We start from the raw sequence: 13,469 nt of genomic DNA, 5'->3' as shown, positions 1-13,469 counted from the left end.
AACCACTAGATATGGCACCTGCCTAGGTCCGCTCTTCTAGTGGTGCAAAAGAGACGAACAGCAGCGTAAGCCGCACAAAGCTCCTACCTCTGTTCGCTCCCCTAGTGTGCGAGGATACGATCAACTGCCAGACGCAGTATAAGGAACGTTACCCTAGCGGCAACGTCCACCTACGAGTAGAATCACAAGGCCCAGCCAGACCATGTGCCTCAGGCACCTGCCTATGTCCGCTCCCCTAAGAGGTAAGGATACGGACAGCAGCCGAAGCTGTAAGGTATAAGAACGCTACCCTGCCGGTAGCGCTCACCTAGCATAGACAGAGGAATGCCTAGAGGAACGCGCACAGAGCGTCTACTCATATGCATGAACCAAGAGGACTGAGCACCATGCGGCGTGTGTCAGGGTCTTATATAGACTCTGTGCCTCATCCAAGATGGAGGACACCAGAGCCAATCCGCTGCCAGAACGACAGGAGTGACGTCATGCTGGCCTATCACCGAGCAAGACGTCACAAGCACATGACCAGCGACCAATCGGCATAGAAGGTGTCAGAGACATGTGACCTCGTGTCAGCGATGATGTCACCCGCACATGTGCAATGGCTCCAAGATTGGACTTAGTCTCCAGCGCTCGCACATGTGCAGTAGCACGAAATCTGGACTTAGTCTCCAGCGCTCGCACATGTGCAGTAGCAAGAAATCTGGACATAGTCTCCAGTGCTCGCAGCAACCGTAACAGGTGTCTCCGTTCTCCAAGTCCACGCCTCCTCTTTTGGTCATCTTTTTCCTTCTTCTGAAGCTAGTGTGGATGACGCGTTCTACGTCATCTACACTAGCCAACATTGAGGTCCCACACAGGCGCACTATAATACTTTCATCTGCCCTGCTCAGGGCAGATCAAAGTGCGCCTGGGCAGGGCCTCAATATCGGCTTGTGTATATGAATTAGAACGCATAGCTTCAGATGGAGGACAAAGATGGCCGAAAGAGGAGGCGTGGACCTGGAGAACTGAGATGCCTATCCAACCAGTCTGCTCAGCACCGACCGTTAGGTGAGTATTATAAACATCTGGTGACAGGTTCCCTTTAACAACGGCCAAAAAAGTTGTGCACAACTTTGTAACCCAACAGATTTCTAATGGATCCGTGATAGCGGATGACTACAGGACATTTGAACTCTGCCTTAGTTATATAGAGAGAAAGCAAAGAGTCCACCTCAAAAAGAAGTCAACAATGGTAGTCTTATTTTGACCTCTTGGTTGCAGAAGGTTGGACTACTTAGATATTGTACGATCTGTATCTACACAAAGTTGACAACACTCAGATTGGACATGCTCATTGTTAGGACATATGATGAAATGTTTATAATAAAAGTCCATGGGGGAGGATGACCATTAATGACCAGAATCTTAAGGAACTTTGTTCTTTGGACTTTTATTTCCTGGATCTCCAGATCAGAATGTGAACAGAACTATGTTGTACGATATTGATACCAATTGGGTCTTACCTTGCTGGGTATTGGGAATTTGGACTGCTCTGCTTTACAGGGGGTGTGGATTCCAGTCAGAGGAGGGGGCCACAAATGAGTCATCTCCTGCAGAAGAGAATGAAACTAGTTTTACATAAAGTGATGGGTTTGACCTAGACATCCCAACCATAAAAACAGAAAATGAATCCTTAAAATGGTTCTCCAAGATTTTTATGTTGAAAAAAGGACATCTGACCCATCCCTTACCACAATATCTCATTTATTATAGCTGCAGTTCATATATTTCCCATCGAATACACTATCATTAATTGAATGAACATATTAATAAGTTTGAGGACATCTAGTTTTCTTTTTGTTAATCCCTGGGAGACAGACATGAATGCTTCCCAGAAGAAAATGGCTATTGCACAAACCTTTATTTCCCTGGAGATTTATTAATCTCATTGTAACCATTTCATGTGAAATGATTAAAGTTTTGCCAGTATATCCCAATTAAAAAGGAAAATATATCTTCAAAGAAACCACAGCCCATTAGATATTTCTGCAAAATCTTCATTTTGCAGAAAATAAATGCCAACATTTTACCAATAACGCACATAGACAAGATCACACATGTGCCCATTTTAGTCGATGGTCATGCTGAACTCATTGTTCCTGCCCTCGTTAGATCACAGATGTTACTTAGGTTGAGGCCTGGAAAGTACCAGCATGGGAAACTGGCTGGGAATACCCGGTTCCGTCGACTCGATGGCCATGCTGAACTCATTGTTCCTGCCCTTGTCGGATCAGAGGTGTGCCCATTTTTTGTCATCAAGGTGACCAATCAACCAGACCCTACAAACTGATGAGTCCTTAAAGATCTTTCTTTCAAGTTTGAGGACACAATGCTACAGAGGATAGTTGAGGACAATAATTACACTGAGATTCGGTATCCTCAAGTAACACCTTGGATGTGCTGAAGTTCTCCAGTGTACGAGCTACTAGTAATAATATACATTGTAATGCCTTACAATTGTTTCCATATGTCACTCTTCTTGTCCATCACCATCCAAGTCTATTGATTAGCTCGGATGTTCTATATAAGTTCTATAAACACATTTATTACAACTACAAATTCTGCGAGAAGCATTTTCTAGCACTTTCAGACATGTACAAAGTGTTCTCTCATTTTAGTGTCAGTTGTGTCATTGCTTTTGATAAGGTAATATGCAGAAATTGTCAAGCTCTGTGCTTGGAAAAATGATCTGTAAATTGCAGGGAAACAGTAACTAATATAGAATACCTAACATGACCTTGACAGGAGTGGTTGCAATAATGTGTTTAATAAGCAGATGCTACAAATAATTTTGAACTTTCATGTTTCACATTATGAGTTTGATGTGAAATTAATTTATGGGACTTAATGAGTGGACATGCAAAGAAACACACAAGTCACAACTCTGTTTCTTTTTCCTATTCTACTTTTCCTCAAGTGGAGTTCATACATGTAGTACACACAATGGAATATCTTTGGGCAAAACCATTTATGAATTGGGCTTCTTCTCTACAGAGCTGAAGTTGATTTTGGAAATCACTGTTGCTTCATCTTTTTATATTAATACCTTCTTACACCTAACAAACAGCTAAAACATTTGCCCAGCCAGTCCATTTAAGCGGGCTTTACATGCTACAATATATCTACGGATGTCTCGGCAGGGTCCCATCGTAAGTGACGCACATCCGGCATCGTTAGTGATATTGTAGTGTGTGAAACCTACGTGCGATTGCAATTGAACGAAAAACCGTTGATCGCATACACGTCGTTCAATTACTAAAAATTGAACGTCCGGTTGTTCAATGTTCCAGAGGCAGCACACGTCGCTCCGTGTGACACCCCGGGAACGATGAACTGCAGCTTACCTGCGTCCTGCAATGCGGAAGGAAGTGGGCGGGATGTTTACGTCCCACTCATCTCTGCCCCTTCGCTTCTATTGGCCGGCTGCCGTGTGACATCGCTGTGACGCCGAACGTCCCTCCCACTACAGGAAGTGGTTGTTCGCTGCCCACAGCGAGGTCATATGGAAGGCAAGTACGTGTGACGGGATTTCATTGTTTGTGCGACACTAGCAACAAATTGAACGTGCCGCACATACGATGGGAGCGGGTGCGATCGCATACGAGATCGCATGTGTAATTGTAACGTGTAAAGCAGGCTTAAGGATCAGTCCTGAATATGAGACCATAAAAAAAATTATAAAAATACAAGATGGTGTGCTTGATCTCTCCGTGAATAGCTCACTTGTAGAGCTAGGCCCGAGAATAGCAAACAACTAGTCTTTTTTTTAAAAAAATTGCACAAATAAATGTTTCCATCTAACATAAATTTGGGGCAAACAAACACAATGTTACCCACCTAAATAAATTTATTTTTAATTTTCTTTCTTTCTTTTTTTTTTAAAGGTCACAATCTCCTGAGAGCTTGTCCTAGCTAGTTTCATGGGGTGCATAGGGGTATTTAATGATGGCATAGGGGCCCCTAGGCTGACCCTCAGACTGGGGTCCCTGCACAATGCCTTATCTCAAAGGTAGGTTTGATGGAAGCCAGGTCCGAGCCTCCAGCGTGACCCTAACTCCTGTCCGAGCCCTGATCTTACTTCCCCTCTCCCACTGCCTTGGACAACATGTACAAAGGAGAATGGAAACTCGTATACACAGCACTCAAAACACAAAGCGAGACAATATGTGTACTGGGAAAACAATGGAAAAAGGGGGGTGGGAACGCACAACTGGGGAATGCTCACACCACTCAGAGGTGCAACAGAGATCACCATAAACAGGAAAATCCCCAAGACCGGGAATCACTGGAGCAAAAGCTGAAGCTATCGCTATCATCGGCACATACAGGAAGGAATAGTGAGGAGACAGCTGTACGTGGCAATTAGTAACCTGAGCTCTTAGGTCCTATTCACCTGTCTGCAGGAAATAACGCCTGCAGAGCTGAAGACCAGTGAACCTGAACCAGCCACCACCAGACTCAGGCAGAACAATACAAAAGCCTCAGGTTGCTTGTCAGGCTCTGTGGTATGAACAGAGTCCAACAACACCGTGACCGCAGGTGTGTGCAAAGCCGAACATCGCATAACAGCTAGTCACTATTGCCCAGATGACTAAATAGTAATAGTGAGCAAGTGTCTACAAATATGTTTATACTTATAATTAAAGAAAAATTATTGTTTTATTTACTTAAATCATAGAATAGTAGCTTTGGAAGGGACCTCAAGGACCATCGGGTCCAACTCCCTGCGAGTGCAGGTTTTCCTAAATCATCCCAGCTATGTTTATCCAGCTTCCACCAGAAGATTTCCATTCATGAAGAGCTCACTGCCTCCCATAGTTGACTGTTCCACTCTCTGATTGCTCTCACTGTCAGAAAGTTGTTCCTAATGTCTAATTTGAATCTCCTTCCTTTTAGTTTCATCCCATTGCTTCTTGTATTTCCTTGTGCTAATGAGAATAGGGTGATTCCCTCTGCACTGTGACTACCTTTCAGATATTTGTAGACCGCTATTAAGTCTCCTGTCAGGCTTCTCTAGTTCTTTCAGCCAGCTTTCATAGGACATGGTTTGCAGACCTTCTGCCATTTTGGTTGCTCTTCTCTGGACTTGCTCCAATATATCGATGTCTTTCTTGAATTGAGAAGCCCAGAACTGTACACAGTATTCCAGGTGGGGTCTGACCTGGGCAGAGTAAAGGGGAATAATGACCTCTCTTAGTCTAGATTCAATGCTTCTCTTCATACATCCCCGAATTTTGTTTGACTTTTTATTTTATTTATTACTAGCTGTAAGACCCGGGCGTTGCCCGGGATAGTAACTATCTCTCTGTCTCTCTCCCAGTCTCTGTCTGTGTGTCGCTGTCTGTCTGTCTGTCTCTCTGTCTGTCTCTTTCCTTGTCTGTCTGTGTCTATGTCTCTGTCTGTATTTGTATCAGTCTATCTGTCTCCACCTCTGTGTCTGTCTGTCTCTCTCTACCTCTGTGTCTGTCTCTATGTGTGTGTCTGTCTGTCTCTCTCTTTCCCCGTTTGTCTCTTTCCCATCTGTCTCTCTTTCCAGGTCTGTCTCATTCCAGATCTGTCTCTTTCCCCGTCTGTCTCTCTTTCTAGGTCTGTCCCTTTCCCCGACTGTCTCTTTGCCCAGCTGTTTCTTTGCCTGGCTGTCTCTTTGCCCGGCTGTTTCTTTTTTCCAGGGCTGTCTCTTTTTTCTAGGGCTGTCTCTTTCCCTATCTGTCACTTTGCCCGTCTGTCTCTTTGCCCGTCTGTCTCTTTGCCGGGCTGTCTCTTTGCCGGGCTGTCTCTTTGCCCGGCTGTCTCTCTGTCTGTCTCTATCTCTCTGTCTCTTTCCCTGTCTCTCTCTGTCTGTGTCTGTCTGTCTGTCTTTTTCTGTCTGTCTCTATCCGTCTCACCACGGACATCATATTACCTCACGCACTAGTTTCTTATACTAACAGTTTATTTTGTTCCTATAGCAACCACTGACAGTTGCCATGAATAGCCTGTAGCTCCCACCTCCATTCAATTTAATGGAGACAGGATTTTGGAGAGTAACTGTAAAGCGTGGGGTTAGATTTTCCCGTCAAAACATAGTCTATGACGTTCCCTGAGTCACATGAGGCATCTGTACAAAATTTCGTGATTGTAAATGCACCGGTGCGGATTCCTTTAGCGGAAATACATACATACATACATACACACATACACTCAGCTTTATACAGTATATTAGATTTATTCTGTTTCTTTTTTACAGTTTATTTTTTGTTATCACCCAGGTGACACAAGTAGATGACTTATTTGGTGTGCTTCCTGTACCACATCCAAGCAGAGATTTATGATATATGCACAAGGAAGCCAAAAAAAGTCAGAGGTGAAAAGTCATTGAAAGAATTGAAATGTTGAAAATTTAAATGACCTCACTTATTTCACATTGTATGAACAAGATTTGTTAAAATCTCATCCATTGTATTTCAACTTTCTGCCTGCAAATCTTGATGGGAAATTTATAGCATTTTTTGTACAAGTGAAGTCACCATGAGGTTAGGTCTGAGCTTGTTGAATACTGACAGGCTTTCTAGATCCCTTCCTTTTCTTCATATACTCTCCCATTTCTTGGATAAAGCAGAAGAACATAAGTCCTTTTTCAAATGTACCACTACTAAGAATGTTCATTACGGTCTTTGCATGGCCAAACGTTTGTTAATACTTTATCAAATTATTGGATTCAGTCATGTCAGGTGAATGATGTAGCCAAATAGTTATGCAAGGCTATAGACAAAAATTAGGACTAGAATGAATGGAGCAGCGTTATTACCATGGATTTCCATCCTTCCAACAAATTACAATGTCAATTCTGTCCACGAGTTAGAGAGAGAATGGCTCTAGAAGACATAAGCCAAGGTTTTGGTGTTTTGCAACATTCTTGTGTGAATAATCTAGCGAAAAAAAGTACAATAAATGAACTACTGTAATGTGACTAATTACTATTTCTATTTATGTGTGCTGTTAATGTGTAATTCTGGTCAATAGTGACTTAAAAGTAAACAGTCTCCATATGCACATAGAACAGTACTAGTGATGAGCGAGCGTGCTCCGCACTGCTTGGTACTCGGAATGCTCGGAGCTCAATCAAGTACCATGGGTGCCCAATCTAAATGCTCGACTCCCCATTCTGTTACCTGCCCCGATACAGTCCCCGGCCTCCACAGTCCCCGTCATCCGAATGTCACAAGCAGCAGACATCACCTGACAACCTCCATTCCGTCTTCTTAATCACGACAATCCCTATCATCTAGGTGCAACTGGCATCGCCAAGCAACTTCCATTCCATGTTACTTTGACCGGGTGCGAACATTTGGATGGTGCACACAGAAGTAACAGGGCAATGCCAGATGCACCTGTCGCGGGCGGAGGAGGGGACGCTGCGCTCTCCCACTGCTCGGGTCCGGCTGCCGCTGCTGCTGCGGCCTGCTGCTGCTCGGAGGCTCGAGCAATGGGCCGGATTCCGGGGACTCGAGCGGCGCTCCTCGCCCGTGAGTGAAAGGGGTTTGGTTTTTGGGATAGTTTATTGTTCGTGACGCCACCCACGGTTGTGGTGATTGCGTGGACACCACCGCTGCTCTGTCTGGGGATCCCGGGAGTGGTGGTATGGAGCAGCTAGTTGTTGATTTGCCCCTCCGTGGGTAGGGGGTTTGGTGGTCCCGGGGCCCAGTGATGGGGTTGGGATGGTGGACAGGCGGGTTATGGGGCCTGTGGAGGTGCAGGGACGCAGGGGTAGCGCTGTGCCGCACGGCACGGAGGTACTCACTCAGCCCAAGGATGATGACACAGTTCACGGTAAACAAACGGCTGGTTGGACGGGTCCCTCGGACGGCTACGGTGCTGATGTTCCCTGCAGTTAGCGGTGACGGTCACTTCCCTGCACCTAAGTACGGTTCTTTGGTAGCGATGGATTCCCACCGGTAACCCGCTCCCCAGCTTGGATATGAGCCGGAGGAGCCCCTCTCTTGCCCGCAGGCGCTGGCCCTGGAAAACTGGTGCCTTGGCGGTGGCGGTGTCTCCCCTTCACGGTCGGACTGTTGCCTTCAATCGGGACTTTGCTGCTGGGAGACCCGGAGGTCCCCTTCACTGACGGATTTGGCAAATTATGGCGACTCCTAGCCTTGCCGGGATCCGAAAGGCCCCTGCCACTGGTGCTGGCTTCTCTTCGTATATCGCTCCGGTACCGCCGGGCCACCACCCGTCCACGGTCCTTTCGGCAACCTCCAAGTAGCCTCTCCTGCAGACGATCACCGCCGTCTGCCAACCTTGCTGTCTCAGTCCGGAGCACACACCCGGACCAACTTCAGGCTTTCCAACTGTCACTTTCGCTGTCACTACTCTCACTGTCCTCCTTCTCCTTCCTCTCACTTTGAACTCTCCACTTAATCTTTTCTGTTTACTCCTTCAACTCCAAACCTAATCTGCCTGGTTTTCCCACCTCCAGAGCTGTGAACTCCTCGGTGGGCGGAGCCAACCGCCTGGCCCACCCCCTGGTGTGGACATCAGCCCCTGGAGGAAGGCAACAAGGATTTGTGTTCTGACCTTGGTGTTCCTACATGGAATGTGGGGTGCGTGTTGGTGTTGTGACCTGTGACCCCTGGCTTGCCCAGGGCGTCACATTCCCCCTTAGCAAAACGCAGACCGTCCTCGGGCTGCCCGTCCAACACCGGTTTTATTTTCCTTTTTTTTTTTTCTGAAAAAGATAAAACAAGACATACAAGTAAAAGAACATCATCCCACATCGGGAGGCACATTGCTTGAACGTTACGGTAACGAACGGTTGCGGTTGCCGCTCTCTCCCACCCAAGTAACCTGGCCCTGATGCTGCCCCTAGAAAACAGGCAGCACCCCTTGACCCCAGTCCTGAACCAAGTTACCCGAGCGGGATCTGTCCTTCCCCTCCAGAGGGTAGCCACCGGTTCCTGTGGTGGCTGGGCCCCAGCCTGCTCTACTGCGGGCCCTCCCTCCAATCTGCCTCTCCGGAGGTGGTAACGGTGCTGCAACGGTAACAAAACATTTTTATTTACAAGCCACTTAACGTCTGTGGTTGCCCTGCAAGTTCACGGACTTGTCCATAGAGAGTTCCCTATGCAAAACATTGTGGATGGTCCCCACGGGGACAACAATGCCGGCAACGGCCGGTTTTCCAAATCACAGTAATCAGGTGAACTTCACGGTTTCATTTCATTTATCATCTTTTGCAAACTTTTTCAAAACTTTCAAAACGCACACAGACTTTCTGGTCCCAACGGGGACGGTGCAACGGTACTCCGCTGCCATCACTCGGAGTCCTCAGCATCACCTGAGGGAGGGGGCTCGGCGCTCACACGGGACTCTTGGCTGCCCCTTAACTTGGCATCCAGCGCGAACCACCCCCTCTCCCCACAGTGCTGGGTGTACTGGACCAAGTCGCCCGGCATCAAGTTCCGACCAGGGTGCTCCTCAGGCAGGTGAGCATTCAAATCCCGCCGGGCTATAAACACTTCAGCCTCCAGGCCCGGTTCATAAAGGAATCCGTAGCCCCGGCGGACATCAAACCGCCTCACCTGCCCTTCATACAACGGGCCCCGGACACGGAAAGTTGCCTGACGGAGGTTCTCTTTTTACCGGATTGCACGGGCCACCAACTCCGCCTTCTTCCTTTCCCTCTCTTCAATCTCCAGGCCCAACGGTACCGGCTCCCTGTCCCAGTACGGCGCTGCTGCGAGCTCCGGCGCACGGGTCGGGCCCCGCGGGACATTTTGGACGCTGCCCACTCTTAGGGATCTGGGCGGCAGGTCCCGCGGCTTCTTGGCCTTGGACGCCGCCTTGCAGCGGCAACCCGGCGCAACCTCAGCCGAGGTGTGGGGGATGGGCACAGGGGCTTTCCGCGGTTGGGCCTTCGGCACGGAACGGGTGATCAGCTCCGGCTCGGGGGACTTCTCAGGGGATGCCTCCGGTTCAGACTATGGGGGCCTTCCAGGGCAGCACCTCCGGTTTGCTACGGGCTCCGGCTACAGGTCGGCCCGCCGGGGCGGGCATGCTGGGTATCGCTGCCGGTTGCGGTGGCAGCGGGCCTAGTGGCGGGATCACGGCTTCCGAGACGGGTGGCGAGGGAGGTAACAGGGCGAGAGGGTTTAGACCGGGTCCCGCAGCCGCGATGACCGACCCTTCAAGGGCATCGGGGCGTGGGTCACTCACCCTCCCTTCCTCAGCTTCCTCCTCGCGTCTCCGCACGGTCGCTATGACATCCGCCATGTCGGCCTCCCACTCCCCCATGAGGAGCTGCATCTTAACCTGCAGCCTTTGGTAGAGCTGCGCGGTCCGGATCTCCACCCACGCCGCGGTTCACGGCGCGGGGGCTACGGTGCTTCGGGACGGCATCCACATGCTGCTGGCGGCTTCTTCCAGGAACAGGGTAGCTGCAGAGTCCTGGCGTCTCTGCTTTTATAGCAGTGGCTACATGCGTCCAGTCGCCATTTCGTCCCCCTTAGCCTCTCTCCGGCCCCTCCTCTATCGGGGCGGGGTTTTGGCCTTCGCGCCTCTGCTACTCGAGAAGACGCTCGAGCGGGGACTCTTCGCGCCAAAGATGGCGGCTTCTGAAATTTTCCGGCCGGACACCTCCGGCGGTCACAAGGCGCACCTCTACCCAACGGCAGAGCGGTAAGATCCTGTTCGTGACGCCAAGTTGTCGCGGGCGGAGGAGGGGACGCTGCGCTCTCCCACTGCTCGGGTCCGACTGCCGCTGCTGCTGCGGCCTGCTGCTGCTCGGTGGCTCAAGCGATGGGCCGGATCCCGGGGACTCGAGCGGCGCTCCTCGCCTGTGAGTGAAAGGGGTTTTGTTTTTGGGATAGTTTATTGTCCGTGACGCCACCCACGGTTGTGGTGATTGCGTGGACACCACCGCTGCTCTGTCTGGGGATCCCGGGAGTGGTGGTATGGAGCAGCTAGTTGTTGATTTGCCCCTCCGTGGGTAGGGGGTTTGGTGGTCCCGGGGCCCAGTGATGGGGTTGGAATGGTGGACAGGCGGGTTATGGGGCCTGTGGAGGTGCAGGGACGCAGGGGTAGCGCTGTGCCGCACGGCACGGAGGTACTCACTCAGCCCAAGGATGATGACACAGTTCACGGTAAACAAACGGCTGGTTGGACGGGTCCCTCGGACGGCTACGGTGCTGATGTTCCCTGCAGTTAGCGGTGACGGTCACTTCCCTGCACCTAAGTACGGTTCTTTGGTAGCGATGGATTCCCACCGGTAACCCGCTCCCCAGCTTGGATATGAGCCGGAGGAGCCCCTCTCTTGCCCGCAGGCGCTGGCCCTGGAAAACTGGTGCCTTGGCGGTGGCGGTGTCTCCCCTTCACGGTCGGACTGTTGCCTTCAATCGGGACTTTGCTGCTGGGAGACCCGGAGGTCCCCTTCACTGACGGATTTGGCAAATTATGGCGACTCCTAGCCTTGCCGGGATCCGAAAGGCCCCTGCCACTGGTGCTGGCTTCTCTTCGTATACCGCTCCGGTACCGCCGGGCCACCACCCGTCCACGGTCCTTTCGGCAACCTCCAAGTAGCCTCTCCTGCAGACGATCACCGCCGTCTGCCAACCTTGCTGTCTCAGTCCGGGGAACACACCCGGACCAACTTCAGGCTTTCCAACTGTCACTTTCGCTGTCACTACTCTCACTGTCCTCCTTCTCCTTCCTCTCACTTTGAACTCTCCACTTAATCTTTTCTGTTTACTCCTTCAACTCCAAACCTAATCTGCCTGGTTTTCCCGCCTCCAGGGATGTGAACTCCTTGGTGGGCGGAGCCAACCGCCTGGCCCACCCCCTGGTGTGGACATCAGCCCCTGGAGGAAGGCAACAAGGATTTGTGTTCTGACCTTGGTGTTCCTACAGGGAATGTGGGGTGCGTGTTGGTGTTGTGACCTGTGACCCCTGGCTTGCCCAGAGCGTCACACACCTGGACTGTAGTGGCCAGGAAGATGGAACAGAGGTTGCTGGACGATGTCTGCTGCATGCAGATGATGGGGACTGTGGTGGCTAGGGGCTCGATCAGTGCAGGTTCCAGAATGGTGGCTCAGGAAAAATATGCTTGAGTCATTCTTTGACTTCTCTTGTGCTCAGTACTCGACTCAAGCATTTCCTAGAGTCCGACATGCTCAATTTGAATATTGAGCACCTGAGCACTTTTGTGCTCACTCATCACTAAACAGTGCCTCTAAAATATGGCAAATAAAATCGATTTGCATACGGTCTTGAGAAACCACTAAATTCCAAACTGTCTATAGAAGCAATATCGGCACAATAGGTTTTTTCCTGGGCTGAGTATACTACACAACTCTGAGTTAACGTTATCAAGCGAATAGCAAAAGGGAAGCGAAGTGAAACCCTGTCTAGGAAGGGGAGATGCTGACAGCTGACAAAACCTACCGCTGGACCCTGGGGTCCCTCCCCACCCTAGATAGGTTCCCCACCCATGCGCTGAGCCAGATAACTGACCTTAGGTATCCTTAGTGCTGGACAGTAAATAGGGAACGGGTGGGATGAGCTCTTTGTCAACTCCACTAAACAGTAGAGAAGACACAGGGACAGACAGGGGGAAAATGAAGTTCAGCAAAGTTTCAGCAACGATACTACAGATGAGTACAAGCCACCTTCTTGCAAACAGAGCTAGAATTAACTGAATAATATCACTAGCACAAGTCTAGGGAAGATGGGAGAATTTAAGCACATTGAGAATACTGATAATCTGCAGTTGGATGGATGGAGGACTCCCCTGGGTCCAAAAGGGGAAGAGATGAAAACCCAGCAGGAAAGCTACCTAATACAATGAAAACTGACAGCAGGAACAATAGAAAGTCAGGGAGCATTTTGCACAGCCGAACACTCTGACCTTCTATTGCCAGAAACCACATGACTGTCTGTCACCTGTGACACACTCATAACAGATGACAGAAGTGGGGAATGCATCCTGCTAAAAAACATATTTAGTTTATAGCAGTCTGATGGATAACTTAAAGGGTTGTTTAATGCTTTGATATTGATACTCACACTTAAGACCCCACATACACATTAGATTGCTATCAGCCTAGCATTGCTTCGGACAATCGTTGGGCTGATGCCCATCTCTACCATTTCTCCAATTCCCAGGATGGGTGTTTTGACTGAGCACTACTGTATTCCTATCCAGAAAGCCACAGACAGACATTTCTGCTTGAAGCTTATCTCTGGAAGAACAAATTGATTATCAGTCTGAAATTAGACTTTCTCGTTCGATACAGTTGGCTGGCGCCCTTATATATTAGATCATTGGCCACATCAGTCAAAATAGCTGGGTACGTCTGACTTTGGTCTAATGTGCATGGGGGGCTATAGAGTAGGTCATCATTATCAAAATCAGTAGAGGTTCAACATCCAGCAGCTGCTATCAGCACAGATGT

The 13,469-nt window shown here is 49.4% G+C and overlaps 1 protein-coding gene across 3 annotated transcripts in view; it reads right to left on the bottom strand.

Moving 5' to 3' along the window:
- AFF2 (ALF transcription elongation factor 2) overlaps positions 1-13,469 on the bottom strand; it is a 763,896-nt gene that overhangs the window by 290,125 nt on the left and 460,302 nt on the right. For all 3 annotated transcript variants that reach the window (XM_075323783.1, XM_075323786.1, XM_075323784.1), the window contains exon 5: positions 1,506-1,592. In XM_075323783.1, the coding sequence (XP_075179898.1) occupies positions 1,506-1,592 (87 nt within the window). The remainder of the gene's footprint in view (positions 1-1,505; positions 1,593-13,469) is intronic.

The sequence above is a fragment of the Anomaloglossus baeobatrachus genome, chromosome 9, assembly GCF_048569485.1.
Source record: "Anomaloglossus baeobatrachus isolate aAnoBae1 chromosome 9, aAnoBae1.hap1, whole genome shotgun sequence".
NCBI classification, from domain to species: Eukaryota; Metazoa; Chordata; class Amphibia; order Anura; family Aromobatidae; genus Anomaloglossus; species Anomaloglossus baeobatrachus.
Note: the sequence above shows the minus strand (reverse complement) of the source record. Positions and strands in the feature narration are given on the sequence as shown.